A 19,634-nucleotide genomic window follows, 5' to 3' on the forward strand; every position below is an offset into this window, starting at 1 on the left:
GTTCCCTGCTGAGATCAATGTGAACCTTTGAGTTATCAGTCGATAAGTACGAAAACTGCATTTATTTTTTGTTGAAAAATCTCTTAATATCAAAATAAGATTTATTAATTTTGCAATAATTTATTTAAACCAACTAGTCTGCGAAACAATGAAATACAATGAAACGATATAATCCATAAAAATATATTCCACTGTAAATGTATGTATACTTAGTGCAAGTTTTGTATTACTCGGTAGTTCTTTTGATGGTTTAGAATATTTGGATTATTGTCTGGTAGGATTTGTGGTAAGGAGAATCGTCAATTTTATTTGTAGCGTTTTTGTTTCATAAAAATATTATTATTATTTTAACTCAATCGGTCAATAGGAGCAGTATTTAAGACAGATAGATGATGCGAACAGTCCGACAGGTATCGCCATCTGGAGAAGAAATCGTTGCACGAGAGCGTGGTGGCACCACTAGATAGACTTGTCAGTAATCAGCTGGTCCGCTGCTCACGTGGGAGAAGATCAGCTGTGCATCATCATCATGGAAGAGCTGACGGAAGAAGATTTTATATTACCCCAAATCAAATATGAATGTAAGTTATATGTTCGGACAGTATAAACCTTTTGGTCAATCACTGAATGCAACATTTTTAAACCATGTCAAAGGACATAAGATTTGTATAGTATAATACCGACTAATTAAAATTGGCGGGAAATGCCAAAATTGGTAAAGATAGGAAAAAGTATTTATTACCATTGAGACTCTTTATAAATTGTTAACTTCTTTCAGATCTCGATCACCCTGCGGATGTACAGTAAGTAAAAATTAAGATGGAGCGCGTATTTCCATCCATTTCATAGGTTATGCACGCGACTATAACCTAGAAAAACTGTTCGGCTAACAATATCTTTGTACTTTTTGAAAGACGTTTTTTCCTCACGAGGCCTAAATATTACAGATTGCACGGATGGGGAGATACTTTGGAGGAGGCATTTGAGCAATGTGCAGTAGCCATGTTCGGATACATGACTGATTTGGAGCGTGTTGAAATAAAGAACGCTTATGTGATAGAGGCTGAGGGACACGATATGCCGAGTCTCCTTTTTCACTTTCTTGATGAATTATTATTCATGTTTAGCGCTGAACCATTCCTAGTTGCAAAGGTACAGTTATTTATACAACAAAAAAACATGTGCAAATCAAAGGCACTTATTTACCACAAATTCAGTACTAATTACTTCATTTTTGCATTGAATATTTAATATTATATTAATGTTTCTACATCTTATGAATTTTTAATCATTTATAATAATTTTCACAATGATCGTTTTTCTGTTTCAATGCTAGAAAGTAAAAATCACCGAATTTGATCGGCAAAATTTTAAGATCAAGGCAAGAGCATCTGGCGAGGAATTTAAAATCGGAAAACACACCCAAGGAGCAGAAATAAAGGCTATCACATATTCAGCCATGCAGATCTATGATCATCCAGAGACTGAAACACCAGAAGTTTTTGTAATAGTGGATATATGAAAAATTTATAGAAATACGATATACCGTTTGATATCTTCCAGTCACATCAAGCACCTAAATATCGTCGCTTAAGATAGTTGGGTTAATACCTTGAATGCAAAAAGGGAAAGGAGGGAAAGGGGGAGGGGGTAGCCGTATGGCTTAAGAAATGTAAGAAGGGAGGGTACGCTTCCCCTACGTCCTACGTAGGATACGATCCTTTTGTAGTTGCGTAGGGTTCAAATAAATACGTTACGAAGAAAACACCGGGCCCCCTTCTTGGCGGGCTGACTCAGGCATGTATCTTGAACTACCAAAACCAATGACTTACTTATTGTATTGTTTTTATACAAAAATTGCTAACTTTGTTAACCTTTGAAAATAATCGTCTTTATACTTATATTTTTATATATATAAGTAATAAAATATTTTTTTAATTAAGAGGAAATATGTTGATCGTATATCAACAGACATGATTACAGCACTGATGTCTCCGCTATTTCGCTATTATTATTTTCCCACGTCCCAACGAACTCATAAATTTGTATTGACAATCTATGCTAAATAAGATATTTCATAATGGTAAGGCATAAAGGGTTAAAAGGAAAAACTTTTGGCCTGTTGCACAATTTCGGCGTTTCTTCAGTTGTATGGACTAACGAACAGTGCTTGTTAATAAAAGATCTTGTAGCAAAAACATATAGTGAAAGGTACGATGTTTTGAGCTTTGGGGCATGAACAGTTACACTCCCAGCTCCCAAGAGATGTCGAAATAGGCGCCTGGTGTTACGGCCCTGTGGTGGACTGGAACACCCCTCCACTCGAAGGAAGCGACGACCGCGGACCGCCCGCTTAGTTTCGGGCAAGAGTCGATGGGCATCGGGATCTTACCAAAGCTGAGAAAGTGCATACTGCTAAAGCTGCAACAACTGCCCAAAAGAAGTTACATAATCTTGAAGTGCAAGCGTCGTTTGTTTTGTTTCTTCCCTTCTTTGCCCGTAAGGCCCAATTAGCTGCCAACTTTGTACGAGAACGTGTGCTTCAGAAAGTGAACTTATCTCGCACGAATCCAGTTGTTATGGCTGTGATATATACTCAAAAAAACAGTCAACAAGTGCTTCCAAGTGCGTAAAGGGCATTATTACAGCTCATTTTGTCAGGTTGAAAAAAGGAATGAGTGAAAAACAATAGGGACTTTTCGGCGTTGTTCCAGACTACTGAAGCTACAGCTCTCTCCACAGAAGTGAGAGAGAAAACGGTTTGGCGCGTATTTTTCTTTTTGACATATGACATAAAGAAAACGGTATAACTGCCCCCAATCTTCAACTTGCATCGATGAATAAATTAAGAAATATACAAACGTCTGCGTAACCTATCTGATTAAAGGCCCAAAATTGTTAATGTAAGATAAAGAAAATTTGTGGTAGTATTGTAGAACGATCGAGCGAACTGGCAAAAACGGTTATTAACAGATTAAATCGAGCAATCGGCGATCGTGTAACGGTGGTTAACGAGGAAAGAGCTAGGAACTTTTGTGAAATTGTCCACATCTGGCGTTACGATGGTTGCGGAGGCCAGCGGAACGAGAGTTTTGGCGCGCGTATTCAACTACGCTGTACGACCGACAGATGGCCAGTAAGCCGATTGGATTCGTTAAGCACACGAGTCGACGAACGCACGGGAATACAGGACAGGGAGAGAAGGATAGAGAAATTGGTGGTAGTGACAGGCAAGCAGAGAAGGAAGAGAAGTAGGGTGAGAGAGTAGGAAGAAGAAAAAAAGTGTTGTGTTCGGGAAGGCAGGCAGGGAAGTATCTATAGGCATTGGTGGATCAGGCAAAAGTAAACTAGGAGAGCGTGGTGTGCTGGTGCATGGACGCGGTGACGGCGTTTCTATCTGCCTTATAGCCCGAGCCCAGTTGGCAGCCCGCCCTCAGCCCGGCCCGTCCCGTCTCGTCCCGTCCAATTCCATATCCACATCCACTCGCTCAGCTCACGTCTCACGAGCCGGCCTCGTGTCGTGTGCGCGCACTCTGCTACAAAAGGTTCGTTCCTACTTAGTTCTCTCTCCTCGTTTTCCTCCAAGCCGGCTGCCTAAATCTACCCAACTCGTCTCTCCTTGTTACTGTTTCCCGCTGCATCCAAGCAATCTGTTCTCACCAGGAACGCCCGAAGCAATTTACCACGAAGCCTCGAATATCGCCAGGCCGTGCGTCCATCGCCAGCCAGAAACACTGCTGGGAATTGGCCGCTCAGAAAATGGACACCGCACCAATGCGGTAGGCAGATACACAGAGAAAGAGAGAAAGATAGAGAGAGAGAGAGAGAGAGAGAGAGAGAGAGAGAGATATTTGTAAAAGACAGACCGATACTAAGAGGGAGACAGAGCGCGTATAAGAAACAAGGAAAGACGAGCCACGCAACCAGGTGAAAAAAAGGTGGAAAAAACGAAAAGATTGAGGGAGTAGAATTTGCGGGGCATAACGATCGCAGGAATTCCTGCTAAAGACAAGAACGACTAGCAAAAGTGTGCTTTTATTGCACATCAACTTCGGTAGATCCGGCAACCCAGGGTACGTCAACCTATCCTTACCCGACGAAGGCTAGGAGGGAAAGAATAAACGCGTCACCGGGAAAATCGGGGAAATTGGGAAATGGCTGGCAAATCGAATCTGTGACACGCGCTTTGTCGTGTGTCAGAAGAATACTTCTAGAAGATAGCGTGAATCTACTCCTGAAACTTGTGCTAAAAGGCGCATCTAAGATCAAGTAAGTGTAAAATGAAGCACGGCCGTACTTCCTGGGTTATTCGATAAGAGTCCTTGTGCCGGTACTTCCGTTCGGCTTATTTAGTCGTGTTTGTATCGAGAATCAAGGAAATCTTTGCTAGGTTTTCAGTGGTCGGCTATCGTTTTACCAAATGTATGGGGAGGAGCGATGGGTAAGAGAGAGAGGGAAACGAGGATTAATAAAAAAATTCTCTGGTTTGTTTTAAAGAGACGAATGGTGAAATTGATTAAGAGATTCATAAAGCATTTCCTCCTAAGGTCGGTAACACGCCAAACTGTAGGGACTGGGGAACAACATCACTACTCAGTACTCGCTAATCCCTGGCCGGCCGGACTCGCTTGGCTCTTTAAACATCTCTCTCCGCGACTCCGCATATCCAATGTTTCGCATGTGAATCCCTGTCCCGCGTGTGCGTATCTCTACTCTAGAATGTATGCGTTCGCTCGTATTGGTCGGTCGCCTGCTCGCTCGCTCATGGAACACGCTTGTGGGTATTTGTGAATATATTATGTATGTTGTGTATGTGTGTATACACGCATTGAAATATGTATGCGCGCTTCTCGTTGTCTACGCGAATGGATTTTGCTGCGAGGTCGCTCCACACTACAGTCGATTTGTAGTTGGCGATGCAGAAAACATTCCGAGATGATCCATAATAATTGGTGGAAAAATCTGTTCCTCCAAGGGATTTCTTTCCTCTCGCTGAAAGCTATAACAGCTGATCGCATGCGACGTGTTAGCAAGAACCGAGAGAGAATGCCGATAGAGACCGCTTTGCTGCTTTTCACTTTGCGTTTTCGCGTCGATAAAAGAGGGGCTACATTGTTCTCACATCGAATTGTGGGCGTCGCGAAACTCAATTTCTCCTCCAATATAGCAGAGCAGAAAAAAGGGAACGGACTTGGTTCAGCCAGCTGTTTAGTTTAGCTTGCTTTATTAACTTTAGGGAGGTGAAGCCTCGTACACATGATCTCCTGTCGCTTCTACCTGTTCTCTTATTCTCTTTCCTTCTCTACTTTCCTTTTCTCTTCGACCGGCCAGCACACGACCTACCTATAGCGAATATTTTTCAAGCCTTCTTCCAATCTTCAAAAGTTCCTTAATTTTATGTAATTTCGCCCCACTGAATATTATTATAATTCAAAAGTGTACTATAAAAATTTTCTTTATATAATTAAGAAGTTAAAGAGGTACTTTTAATACATTACTGAATTATTAGATATTTAAAAACATTTTTCAATCCTTACGATTAGGATTGTTGATAATATTATTCTTCACTTTTTTTGTCTGTATAGGATAACAGTGTGCTAATCAATGCTCGGCTTCGTGCATTGCTCTGTCAGCCTTCGAATGCGCCATGTCGTGTTATTGGCATCGCGATCTCTTGTCTAGCATTAAACGCGTGGACACTTTACTACTCGAAAAAAAGCCGTTGTACTAAAGTATCTATATTTTATTTTGAGTTCGACTAAAAAATAATGCGATTTAAATCTGCATCATAGTGTCGAGTGATGTTCATGAAACCTCTCAACTAGCAGCAATAGGTTTGTTCAACTTTGATCAGTTTTTGCTGAAAATAAATCTAAAGTGAATATTTCTACTGACGGTTAACAATTTAAGAACGTTGAAACGTTTATTAAATTATATTTGAATAATAAACGTCGCTTTTCAGTAGATTAAAGCTTTTTGGTCTTTCATAATAACCCTCCTTCATATCGTCGAGTTTCGTCTCTCCTCGTGGCTTGACGAGTTATGATATGTGTGAGCTGCAGGATATGTATTATAATAATTCGGTACATTATAATTCAAAAATTATTTTAAGCCAGTAATAGATAGTGATTACTACAATAACTGATTTTTTCTGTAAATAACGAATTTATTTAAAAATATATCATTTTTACTCAATATATTATTGGGTTAAATTTTACCATATTCCATCCTCTAAACTTTGCATATTCTAAGAAAAAGTAAAATTATATCAAATTCTATTAATACAGATCAGATTTCATGAAAAACAAAGAAGTTTGACTCATAATATTTTCAGTTATCAGTATATAATAAACATCTTAATATTTCCTGGCACTCTCTCATCTAAGCCCCAATTGCTATAGAGTTATTTATTATTCTTTTTATTAAAGTATAACATTTTTTAAGAGCTTTTAAGAAATAGTTTACTTTTAGAACAGTAAAGTAGTTTTAATTAATTTTCTTTCTAAGTGGCTATAGTCGATAGTACATAGTAGACTACATTCCTTTCCTCTCTTCTCAGTACAAATATGATAATAATAATTCATAATTTTACATATTTTATTTTTGTATTTCAGATACTAGCGCATTCCAAAATGCCTAGAGTAAGGAGACAAGTTATTCTTGACGACCCTATAAGGCCAGTCACACCTGATTTAGTAGAAACAAAATTAAGTATGCACATTAAAATATATACTTTATTAATTTTATAATCACAAAATACCTAGCTTCCTATTTAATCATTTTGAATTTAGTTAAAACAGAGTTTTTAGATGAGGCGTCATTGGACGAAGTTCAAACTCAAAAAGTAGCTGAAGAAACACCTAGTCCCCATTTGCAGGATCATCAATATGGACAAACACCTTGCTATCAAATAACAAGAAAACCTGCACAGCCAGTTCCTCGAGCTGAGGTAATTCTTAATGGGTATTTTATACTTATTTCAATAAATTCGTAATGCAAATTCATACACGTTTGATGGTTTTTTTAGCAAATCTCCGTACAAGCTGTTAAAAGAAGATTAAATTTAGAAGTAGGTACCACAGGTAGTAGCCGACCTGCTTTTAAAACTCCCAGGGGGAAACGTAGAAGATCAGGTTCAAATTCTTTAACTTGCCACACACCTACCAAAAGTAAGTATTTCATTAAATCATTTCATGTTTTACAAGAAATATAGATTTTAATGAAAAATAAATCATTTCTTTGTCTTTTTTTAGGTAAACCTGTAGAGAGAACGCGTTATGACACTTCATTAAGTTTACTCACAAAAAAATTCATCAGTTTAGTTGAAAACAGTCAAGATGGTGTAGTTGACCTGAATGTAGCATCTGAAAAGTTGGAGGTACAAAAACGTCGTATATATGATATCACTAATGTCTTAGAGGGTATTGGCATCGTAGAGAAAAAGAGTAAAAACAATATCCAATGGAAGTAAGTATAATTATGAGTACAGTCTTATAATACATTAAATTTTTCTATAATTATCAAAGGAGCTATAGTAATATATTTTATTACATTTCAGAGGTGGCCAACTCCCAAGTGATAGACATGACATTACTGAACTTAGGAGAGATGTAACGGATTTAGAAGCTAAGGAAAATATGTTGGATCGGTTAATCCATGGTGCTGATAAAAATCTTAGGGAATTGTGTGCTGAAAGACAATACGCTTACGTTACGTACCACGATTTACGTTCTGTTGTAATGTACAAAGATCAAGCCATTATGGCAGTAAAAGCCCCACCAGAAGCTACACTGCATGTACCACAACCTGTTAATAATATAGGTCAACCTAAGGTGATTTAAGAAACTTGCTTTTTTTTTCTATTCGTAAATTGCTTTTAGCGCACTTGCCGTAACGACGAATTATTCAATTGATTACAGCTTCAAATGCATATAAGGTCATCCCATGGTGAAATAGAAGTATTCCTGTGTCCGGATGATCCACCAGTCAGGCCTCCTCCACGACCCTCGTCTTACATAATACCGTCGTCAAAAACGTCCGAAATATCCTGTTTACCTCCAGAATTGCTGGTCAATGGAGGTAGCGATGTTAAAGTTGAGCCAGTACCTTCTGTTGAAGTCAATTTGGACAACGACATCAATAGACCTTCTACCAGTGGTATACGAACGGGTATGAGGGACAAACTTTTGTGCGAATCTGACGACGATGGACCAATGGGTGGTGGAAACTTCCAGTTCCAAACTGAAGACCAAAATTCCTCTGGTAAGAGCACCTTCTTTGAAAATATCTAAATTTTTATTTTCATTTTATACAGAGCAAACTTTTATATATGTTAGTAATAGATTATTTACTAATATATTATAATAATGCTCTTGAAAATACATTATAAGATATTACAATAACCATGCCCTGGTGGAGCTCTGGCTGTGACTTGTGTGTTTCTTAATAAAAATCACATCACAGACAGAGTTCTAGTTAGGTTGCGGTTTCAAGCAACAAAGTAAATATAAACGGTAAGTTGTGTACAATAAGGAAAGATTTAAAACAACGAAAGTAACATACCGATTGAAATAACAATTGGTAGTATTGTCTGACTGATTTTATCTTCAATAAAATAAGAGCTAATCTAATTATTATAAAAACATACAAGTATCGGTGGGAAAGCATTATGTAATTTCATTTTTTTACTTTTGTTACAGATCTGAGTGTTTTTAACATTGGAGATTTCATTTTACCTTTGGAGCCACCATTGTCAGAAAGCGATTATTTATTCTCATTAGGCACTGAAGAAGGTTTATCCGATCTCTTCGATTTCAATTTTACTTAGACCGATTAGGTGTAACTTTAAATTATGGTCGTCGATGTCGACGTCGTCATCATCGCCATCACCGCCAACCACTGCAAGTGCGCTCTTGTCTTTTCTAAGACCATCACTTTAAATTCGCCTCGGTTATTTAAAGAGGCAGAGCTGTTTTATGAAATATTTTCTAACGTGGTTTCGTACTTAAAGTTGATGGTATCATTCTTTGAATCGGCATTTTATATAATAAAATATTACGAAAGTTATCGTATTTAAACGTCGGCAAGTTTAGAGGCTTATTCAAATTGAAAAAAAAATCCGTTACAAAATTTGTCAGTTCAATCAATGCATCATTTATATTTTTTTTAATGATGAATTGCGGATTAGGAATATATAATAATTTCTTAGAAATGTACAATTTTTAAACGATTTATTTATTTCATCAGTAACATTAACTAAATACATGAAGTCATTTTCTTTCATCAATTTTATTCGACATGATCATATCCGAAAAAAAAAATTATTTTGCTCATGAGATTCGGTTTCTACGAATAAGCTGAACCGCGCAAATTAAAAAAAAACATATCAGGCAACTGTTATTATTGAGCCTGAGCATTTCCGGCTTGATAGGATCACAAATTTGCGAAATAAATTGCAGAAGTTTGGGCGATAAAGCATAGATGCTTAGCGTGCAATTTGTATTAAATATTGTAAATGAAATAAGTGGAAACGAGGGTAATTAAACTCGAAAGAACAGCAAAGGAAAGGGAAATTCATTTTAAATAGCAATAATAAAGCTTTTTCCTTGAAATCGAATTCATTAATGCTTGAAATAATGTGTTAAATATGAAATTATTTGTTGCTAGTATCTCCCAGTGTAATATTTTCATTATGATATTAATTTTCTAAATTGTCCTTAGCTTGGCTTAAACGGTATAGCTTCACCTCGTAACATGAATTGGTTCTCTAAATATTAATACTGCTTAAAAATGACTGCCGTCTAAGCCAAACCGTGTACAATATATTTGTCGTTACACGGACTGATGGAGAACGGATCGTTGAATAATAATTTATATAGAAAAACCGTATTGAGTAAAGCATAGTTTTTATGGAGAATATATCTATGCCATGAATTGGATCTGTCTTATTTTCGAAAAACTGGTCCTATATTCTGTTTTGTATGTATTTGTTAAGCTTCTCTAGTTGGGAGATGTCTAAATAGAAAATATTATAGGCGGTATGTCATTGTAAATTATTTTTTCTTCGCTGTAACAACGATCATTTTTAAAATTTCTTCCACGAAAAACAAAACCAAGATGAACTTGAACAGAAAAAAATTGAATAGACTATATTGGTCATATCTAAATTCATTGAAAAATATTGCGGGAAATGTCTAAGATACTTTCAGAACACTATATCTATTCTGAATCAGATTAAAGGGGTTTCCAAATGAGTTTGTGCCAGTGTCGATGTATGGTTTGCTAAAGAAGGTGCTAAGAATGTAAAGATTTTTGAAAATATTATTATGGGAGTCCCTAAGGAATCCATAAAATCACTGAATCGTCTTTTCTGGAAATCCCTTGAGGATGTACTCTAATGTACACTTTAGTGTACGTCCAAAGCCATAGTGCCTATAAAATAATGATCACTCCCTTCTGCAATGTAAATACTTTACATTATAGATATGTATATACATATGTATAGTGTATAATATATATGTATATATATATTTATGTATATTATATATAATGTACCTATAAGAACGTAACGGCCCCCGATAGACAAGATAAACGCTATAAAATCGTTTCACGATTTTTGCAAAATATCGACTAGTTATTTTAAACCTTATTAAAATTATTAAATAATTAAATAGAGTCTTAGTTCGAACATTTTCTTAATGTGAATATGCACATTTTAGTCAACGAATGTTGTGTAGAATAATGCGAGAAGTAATACTACATCGTTTCACGATTTTATGGTCAAACTGTATTACTTAAAAGCGTTTTAGCGAGGCGTAATCCTTAGCTTGGGCTTTTACTGTATTTTTATAAGACAAATTATTTAAACCATTATTTACTCTCGTATTTAAAAATTCCGATTTTAAAATTTCATGTTTTTAATACAATTTTTTTCATTCATAAATTATTCTACATAGTAATCGGTACGGCTATAGGTCATTAATTGAATAATTTTCAATTTCAGTTTGAGTTAAAGTATCAAATTTTTTTCGTCTGCAACCTGCAACGAAGAAAGACAGAGAGAAAGAGAAACGCCGTGTGCATGAATGTGTGGGTATAAATGAAAAGATTATGAATGCTGTATGTTGTATGATATATGGATGTAGTCAAAGCTGTTAGTCCTGATATACCAGGCAAAAGTTTTAATATTTTTTACAATGGCGATATAGCAGAGTGTTGCATTAGATATGTTTTCAACATTAATTAAAATAATAAGATTACGTTTTATCACATGTAGCGTGCAACGACTTGTAAAAATGAAGCGGCATGTGTGCGGTCGAGACGGTCAGTTTTGAGTAACGAGAGGTCACATAATATTTTCTACTCGAATGTTTATAGGAGCTTGTAAAATCTATGTTTTCAGACTTTCAACAGAAATTTATCATACTTCGTACTATACGATGAATAAATATTGCTGAAAAAGTTATGCTTGTATGTAACGGCTTCTGATTGTAAAACTCTCATTTCTAACTGCACATATATTTTGTAAGCTATTGTCGAAACGAAATAGCGAAACCACGCAACAAATCTATATGAGATGATATAAAGACCAATAGAATTCTCTGCGATATATTATACTCTGTAAAACTCTTAATCATTTTAATCCGTTTCGTCAAATGTAAGTAAAAGTGTTATGTAAATTTTTATCCTGATAGTTATAAACTTATAGTAGCTTTCGAGCAATACTCTTATATCTTGTCGAATGAAAATCGAGCTTGATTTTAATTAAAAAGAGATATTTTACATTATTATTATGCGGCAGGAAGGTACATGAAATTATTCGGAAAGCGACAGTGTTTTTTACAATTTTTCATATACATGGACATGAAGCTTGTATATTAATACGATGTCATCTTATACGCGTATCGCTGGGGTACGTGCACTTTTCGATAAATATATTTGAGACTGCTCAGATAAACAGCGTTAACTGGTATTAGTTCAGTTTAACTATTGTCAAATTCTAAGTAATGACCAATATGACGAACATAATTTTCGTCATTACATGGTTTCATCTATTCAGAAGGATCAGTGAAAGAAGAAAAATATAAAATATAATCTTGTGTAACGTCAGAAAAAAAGTTGTTTAAATTTTTTGCAAGGCCCATATTTTAGAATATTTCGCCGTTACAATGTCTAATATTTTTTATTACTTTTGTAACAAAGTGCAAAATAATATATGAATTTGTCTACTCTGCAACATAAAAAAGAAAGATTTTTAGTAAATAATATTCAAGATAATTTGTTTTGTCGAGCGATCGCCTTAATATTTTGCAAACTCTTAGCTAGATCGCATTTTTTATAATAGGCGAATGGCTCCCGCCAAAACTTAAATTATGTTCAAAATAAATGATACCACAGTGATCAAGAGTTGGTACGTTGTGCGCGCGCGCTCCGGTAAAGCTGTAAACATCTGTATCAAAAGTATACTTTTTATAGCAAAGCGCATGCGCATTAAATGGACAAAAAATGAACATTGTCTGCTATTTGTCAAATCGAAAATTGTTAATAGTGAAAGAAATCTTTTCTGGTTGCTTTTGAATTAAACAAGACTAATGAGTCACGGTCCATTATGGTTTTAATCCCTTTTGATCCTGTTTCCGTTAGCTATCTTGAAAATCATAAAGTGCAGCATCCTTGCGCGCGAAACACGTATGCCGGTGGGTAAGCGAGTGCATGGCGCATATCTATTTTCTGTTATTTGCTATATTAGATATATTACTGTATATAAATAATAATGAATAGTTTCTATGAAATTAGCGGTCACAAGGACCTAAGATTTACATTAAATCGTGTCTATTAACCAGTTCAAAATTTATCGCTGTAGAGTCTTGTGTAAACGATTTTGTAAATATCAAACTAGGATTAAAAGTTCATTGTATACGAGTTAGACAGAGTAAAAGCTCAGTGAGAGTGCGTATGTCACAGTAGTCACAGTTCAGTACTAACCTAACAAATGAGTCGCTTATTTTGAAAATGGTATAGTCTAGGTTATTATAACAAAAATGGTTAATAATACTATTTGTGAAATATAGATTCTTGTTTATAGAATCTATCATAATTTAAAAGTATATAAGAAGATGAACTTATTATATCATCAAATGAAACTACTCAATTGTTAAATTGGAACATGCGGTATATCCGACTCGCTGTTGAGTCAGTTTGGCAAGAATGAAAATCTCAGCGCCGATATTTCTAACTCCCACGTGTAAAAAATTTGATTCAAAATTTAGCGAGTCATATTGTATTGTTTTTAGATCTTTCTTCCCTACTCTCTTTTATAAAAAGCGAGCAAATACACAGCTTTCTCTCGAAGATTAAACAATGTTGGTCATTGTCGTTTGTGGTCGTCGCCCGTTTCGTCTATTTTTTTTTTCATCATCCCCGCAGTTTCACCTTCGCCCACTCGTCTCATTGGAGCGGTCGTGTCGTTTTGTGAGGGAAGGCAGAGAGGGACGACCAACGATAGGTTCATACATACAGACATACCGCGCTGCTACTTTTACACAACAGCACACACACGCACACACACACAGGGACACCATCTTTCGATTCCGCTCTCAGTCAGAGCGAGGTGCGCGGTAATCGGTAATATCGACGATACCGACCAGAGTCGAGTACGGTATATATACATTACACACATTACTCGTCCGAACCGTCCTCCTCCTCTTTGTGTTCTTAATATTCGTGTTTCTAGTGTGTTGTCAAAAATCCGGCTGTAGTGTGTGATACAGCTGCCATTACTGAGCTTCTTTGATTTATACGTTGTGACAAATAGCGCTGTTGCTGTCCCTGAGCAAAGTAGTGAAATACTAACAACGCATCCGTTTTCATCGCTGTCGTCGACGTCGTCGTGGTCGTCGTGGAAACGATGGAGAAGGTGTCACATTGCTAGCCCCCCAGCCCTAACGGATAGATCATGTTCCTACGTAACTGATGTAGCGACTCAGCGAGCACTCTTGCTTGCTTTTGGCATTGGCAATTTGCTTTTTGGTCCTCTGAACGCCGGCTCTGCCCCGACCCAACAGGGCTAATCTGAAGTCGAAAATTGAGGGAATTGCAGTTTGCTCCACTTGAGCGTTATTTCGTGAGTCTGTAGCAGTGGTATATGTTGGCAGAACCATGAAGTGGTTAGGTGCGGGTAACGCGGGTGCCGGAGGAGAACCGGCACCATCCATGCAGTTACACCATCCTTCTGCCAACGGTCACATACCTACGGTACGTATTATACCCTTAACTTTTCCTTTCTTTTCTACTAGCCAAACATATTATCCTACCAAATTCGTTGGAATTTGCGTATCTATTCTCTAGCCTTATACAAAACAATTGAATCCTAACCTATTGTGTATTAACGTTTAAATGTTTAATATGAATCTGCTGCATCACATATCAATTTAAATGCTAACCTATAAATGTTTGTCTTTTTCTACATTGACAATGAATAGAAATAAAAAGCAGCCTTGTTTTGATGTTTTAATGCTACATCTTAGTTAGCTTAGAAATATTCGAGTTTCTATCTCCATGTATTTAACTATTAAATATAGAAAGAACAGATCTATGATAAAATGCATTTTTATTAAAATGTGTCCAAACTGTCAAGCATTGAGTTTATAGCAAAGTTAATATTTTATATAGATATAAGAAATTTATATTTTACTCTTACTTTTGTTTCCATTTATGAATATTTTATTGGCATTTTCCAATAGGATGCAGAGCAGTGTGGTCAGGTAATGGCTGGTGGCGACGGTATGAGAATACAACCAGGGCAGACGCATCAAATGGGCATCAGTAGAGCTCAAGATGATGCAATGGTTGGTTATGTTTTTCAAAGACCCACAGAGGCAGAGTATAACGCACAGACCTCAGCGTTTCAAACAAAACAAACTCCGAGGGCCTGGGCCCTAGCGGATGATGCTATTATTGATAACGTAAGTGACTTGCAACTATTCAAAGAACTGTACATAGTAGTGCGACTGTTTTATTATAGTAAAGATGTTTGTGTATAAATGTTTTAATACTTTATATTGCTTTTAGAATCAAGAAAAATGGAAATATCCAATGACAAAGCTTGGAATACCACAACAAAGTCAACCACAGCAACTCGGATTACAAACTATGAATAATGTTCATTTACCTTATGAAATACATCCAATGCAACTTAAAGTGAGTGAGCGTATAAATATTTATGAATATTTGCTTTGTAATTAATTTATATGCAAGTTTATGTTTGATGATTCAAATACGGTTAATGGCTACTATTGTTTCTGATAAAAAATATGATTAAGCAGTCTAACTAGTCAAGAATATTTGGAACATATATAAATCTGTCTTTTCCTCAATTTTAATTATACTATACAGCTATTTAGTATAAAGGTAGATGCAAAATCTAATTGATGAAACACGTTAGTATAGTTCCAACTTTCACACCAATCACTACATTATAAGTATCAGAAATAAAGTGATTCATAAATAGGTTGGTTTGGTAGGCTTACTTTTAAGCAGATGATCTTAGGATTGGGGAATTAATTTATATTAATTTTATATAATAGAGCGGAGGACCTGGAGCCGAACATTTAGTTTATCTAAATAACCAAATGACGGCTCAGCAGCAAGTTGCTCTTTTTCATCATCAACAACAGCAGCAACAGCAACAACAACAACAGCAGCAGCAACAACAATTCAGAAATGGACAAGTAAGTTGTATTGTATTTTTTTTTTAATCAATCTCATGTACACTTTTATTTACTAGAAATAATATTATCTTTAGTGAAAAGGTTTAAAACAATTTACAGCAGTCATAAAGGAATAGTTTGCTACTTTAAACAATTTTTTTTTTCTGCTATCATTTTTGTTAGTTTATTAATATAAACTTTTAATTTTATTTAATTATTTAATCTTATTATTAATACTTTTTAACAAAACTTTGTTTCATCTTACAGAGTAAAAGTTAATTTAATTAAATTAAACTAGATTTAGAATCATTATTTATGGATATAGTTTTGGGTTACATAGATTTCTTTATGCTTTTGTATAATTGAAAGTTTAATGCACGTGTTGAAGAAAGAATAGAAGTTGAGGTTTATGTTTGAAATTAGGAAAATTTGCAAGTTTCAAACATCTAACATCAAGCAATGTTCCATTGTACATTAATTTTTGTTCCCTCTCTAATTTCATGCCTCTTGATGTTTATTTTTAAATTAACCAAAACAAAAAAAGATTACCTTTCTAGTGTTAAGTCATGTAAGTACATAATTTATCAAACAATGATTTATATTTTTAGGTAATTCAGATATATTTCATTTGAGGCAAATGCGTAAAAATGTAAGATTTGTTAAATCGTTCTAACGTTTACAATACAGTATTGGCAAGGCCCAATCAGTGCGTGGGCCTTTGCGAAAATTATGTCAGGGTCAGAATTCAGCCATTTGGTAAAGTACGAGTTTCTACTTTACATCAAGCGGTGACCTTCATTCTTACCAAATGTAGTCAAGGCGATAGTACGCGTAAAAAGGTGGTTAAACCCATCAACGACTATCACTGTCGGCTTTAAACAAATTTGGTTTAAATTATTATACGTTAACATCGAAAAGCGTTAATATACTGTTTCGTATGTTTATTATCGGAAAAATGTTAGCTGAAATAAAACTGTTCAGAGCTTTTATTTTACTTCTAAAATGGAAGTAGTATTGTCCAAGTGCTTATGTTTCGTTCATATTTCATTAAGTTTGAACTCTTACAAAAAAAAAAAAAATTGAGTAATACTGGCTCAAAACAAAGCCTTTTTTTGTTAGTTAATCCTGTTGTAAAACGGTATTACAAGTTAAAAGATTAATAATCCTAAATTACTGTACCATTGAACAGTAGGATATAGTTTATTTAAATATATTCTTTTACAAAGAGCTTAATATTTCTTCCTACAAATATATTTAATATTGCTCCATTCACGCGTACCGAAATTGCATTTGCTAGATCAGTTTTCCATTATTAATAAGAATAGAACAATAATTACTTGTTTATTAACAGTGTCTTAAAGCATCGACTGTAATGTCCTTTTAAAAAAAAGTTTGGTCATCTTTTGTGAAGAGAGATGAAATCATAGGAATCCCTGAATTACCGAATAAAGACGCGGTTTTCGAGAGAGTGGTGAAATTTTCGCGAGATTACCGTGAGAGGTCGCGATTTGTGTAAGGTGTATCGGTCTAGTGGGTAAAAGAGGGGAGAGAGAGAGAGAGAGAGAGAGAAGAGGAGAGGGAGAGGGAGAGAGAAAGAGAGAAAAAATGGAGAAAGCAAAGGAACGAGCAAGCAAGCAGATGATTGAGCATAGCGGGAGACCTCGAGTGGTGTGTTGTGAGCGTGAGCGAAGAAGAAAGGGTGGGGGGTAGAAGCGCCGATTGGTTTTCCAGAATCCGCAAGCAAGAGAGCAGCGAGTAGAAACTGGCAGTGCGTCCAGTAGAGGGCACGACATCCGAGCGTCGTTCTTTGTTTCGGTTCCGAGCCCAGTCTCCATCCAACGCAAGAGGCCGGTTAACGAAAATTCGGGAGAGAGAAACAGCAGTAACCGTGACGCCGAGCGTTGTTTTAGCGCCCGATGTCGCCTGTTAGTTTCGCGATGTGCTAGTTCGGACGTGGAACTAGACGTCAAGAAAGTAGACGAGCGTCCACGCCGATCAATCCGGATTTCGCTCGCTCGGGTCGCCGCCACCACCGCCGCCGCTGCTGCTGCTGCTGCTGCTCTTGTAAATAAAGTAGCGTTTTCGCGGAGTGAGTGTGCAAAGTGTTGGAGAAAGACGGCGCTCATAAGAAGAAGAGAAGGAGGAGGAGAGTCGCTGGTGGAGTAGAAGGAGAAAGAAGAAGAAGAGCGTAGAGTGTATATAGGTGGAAAGGAGGTAGAAGTGGCGGAGAGCAACATCGACAGATATACCACAACATACTACACCGTAGCGCTCAGCTCGGTGGAGGAACCGAGTTTGAGTTTGACAGACGGTCGGTCGGTCGGACGCTTTTCTTGCCATCTCTCTCGCTCTCACACACGAGACACACACACACACACATTTTGTATGGGAGCGCGCGCGTGCCTGCGCTAACATACACATACTCTCCTTCCTATTGCTTCAATACTACCTGTAAGAGAGGAAAGCCCAATTCGGCTCTTGCATGAGGATCACGGTCGAGCACTGAAATCTCTCTGACTGAGAAAGTGAAGGAGAGAAATAAGAGAAACGTGTAAAAAAGAGGTGGTGGTGGTCCGTCTTCTGTTTCCAGTGCCGGTTAATTTGGTATCCGCGCCATCACGACTTGGACGACGCAAGTTAATACCCAATCCTATTTGCGAGCAAATTGAAAAGCATCGTCGTCGACGCAGCGCACTGACAAAACAGAGCGGAGCAGTTTGATCGATCAGCAGTGTCTGTGAAAAAGTGTGTGTCACATTTGTTGTTCGCGTTGTCGGTGTACCACGGGGTTAACGGTGAATCTCTCGGAGGTGACGCGCCGTGCCGAGGGTTCCTTGGAAACGGTGGAGAGTTTCGGCGTGGGGTACGGCCAAGGAGCAAGCACGAGCACAAACGACTGGATGAAACCACCGGGGGACCTTTTTCTCTACTGCGACATGAAAGATCTGGGAGCCGACATGGTATTTATTTCGCAGTTTCCCTCCGCTTATCCCCGCCAATCTTCAAACAATAAACGAGTATATAATTATTTATTCGTTTTGCTCTAATTGAGAAGCAGCTCCCCAACTCCCTCCTTCCTCTCCACCCTCTTTCTCTCACACACTCTTCTGTATTTCTCGGTAATTGCATCGCTCCTCCACAAACGCGCATAGGTTATGTTCACTTTGCGGTGGCGGTCGCTGTCATCAATGCCTATATGGCGTACGCTCGAGATATCGCGCGCGCTATATGACATCATTGCGGTTTATTAATCTCAAAACGCGTGGTAATGCACTTCGTTGAGCATTTTACGAGATTGGCAATTTCTATAAAACGATAACGATAATATATATATATATATATATATATATATAGTATATGGCGTGTGTCTATTTTTTTTTACGCCGAATAACGACGGAAGCTATTGCCTGCTTTATGGATGCCATGATGGAATTGAGTAATGGTTATGGCAAATGAGGCATAAAAAGTATTTTATACTTATAAAAGATAAATAGAAATTTGTCGTATAGAATGTTTTTCTAAACGTAAATTCGTTTTGACCGATCCTCGAGTGTTGTTGAACCCTACGCCTCTTCGTGCTCCAAAATAAATCTTTGATTTAATTTTAAATCGTGTGAGATTTCGTAAAAGTTTTAATAGGAGCTTATCTTATTCCCCTTTTTTCAGACAACACATAAAATCCGTGCAGAGTGTGTTACACAATAATATACGAATAATAATGATTTTTTTGTCGTTGAAAGATTTTTGGAATTAGAAAAATGGAAATTGGATCATTGAACGAATTAGATCGACGAACTTGCATAACCTTGTAACATACCCTGGAAGCTATCGGTGGCATTGCCATGAGAAGAAGGCCGTCTTAATTTAGTCTTTTTCCTTTACTAAGTTTGTTATTCTTTAAAAAAAAAAAAAAAGAAAGAAAGAGGA

At 36.7% G+C, this 19,634-nt stretch overlaps 3 protein-coding genes across 6 annotated transcripts in view; all 3 read left to right on the forward strand.

Annotated features, from left to right (window-relative positions):
• The first annotated feature begins 492 nt into the window (after positions 1 to 492).
• On the forward strand, positions 493 to 2,000 carry Archease (protein archease). Its single transcript, XM_066742438.1, has 4 exons — positions 493 to 581; positions 779 to 803; positions 948 to 1,152; positions 1,337 to 2,000. The coding sequence occupies exons 1-4, from the start codon at positions 530 to 532 to the stop codon at positions 1,520 to 1,522; spliced, it is 468 nt and encodes a 155-aa protein (XP_066598535.1). The 5' UTR covers positions 493 to 529; the 3' UTR covers positions 1,523 to 2,000.
• Positions 2,001 to 2,380: 380 nt separating this feature from the next.
• Positions 2,381 to 11,472, forward strand: E2f1 (E2F transcription factor 1). Of its 2 annotated transcripts, XM_066742515.1 has the most exons (9): positions 5,218 to 5,480; positions 5,586 to 5,834; positions 6,615 to 6,711; positions 6,792 to 6,949; positions 7,028 to 7,169; positions 7,254 to 7,467; positions 7,559 to 7,832; positions 7,920 to 8,262; positions 8,700 to 11,472. In XM_066742515.1, exons 3-9 carry the CDS (start codon positions 6,633 to 6,635, stop codon positions 8,825 to 8,827), a joined length of 1,338 nt encoding a protein of 445 aa, XP_066598612.1. In that variant the 5' UTR covers positions 5,218 to 5,480; positions 5,586 to 5,834; positions 6,615 to 6,632; the 3' UTR covers positions 8,828 to 11,472. The 2 variants fall into 2 exon arrangements, with proteins under 2 accessions (XP_066598611.1, XP_066598612.1); XM_066742514.1 differs by lacking the exons at positions 5,218 to 5,480; positions 5,586 to 5,834 and adding an exon at positions 2,381 to 4,269.
• Positions 11,473 to 13,588: 2,116 nt separating this feature from the next.
• Positions 13,589 to 19,634, forward strand: part of pum (pumilio) — a 73,233-nt gene continuing 67,187 nt past the window's right edge. For 2 of the 3 annotated variants that reach the window (XM_066742650.1, XM_066742651.1), the window contains exons 1-4: positions 13,589 to 14,253; positions 14,742 to 14,963; positions 15,070 to 15,198; positions 15,585 to 15,728. In XM_066742650.1, the coding sequence (XP_066598747.1) occupies positions 14,158 to 14,253; positions 14,742 to 14,963; positions 15,070 to 15,198; positions 15,585 to 15,728 (591 nt within the window). In that variant the 5' untranslated portion in view covers positions 13,589 to 14,157. Of the gene's footprint in view, positions 14,254 to 14,741; positions 14,964 to 15,069; positions 15,199 to 15,584; positions 15,729 to 17,518; positions 18,668 to 19,634 lie in introns of those variants that run through there. The other variant, XM_066742652.1, reaches the window with a different exon arrangement.

Source organism: Prorops nasuta, unplaced genomic scaffold, assembly GCF_024137725.1.
Source record: "Prorops nasuta isolate Cenicafe-Biocafe unplaced genomic scaffold, Cenicafe_Pnas_1.2 PNAS00030, whole genome shotgun sequence".
Lineage (NCBI taxonomy): Eukaryota > Metazoa > Arthropoda > Insecta > Hymenoptera > Bethylidae > Prorops > Prorops nasuta.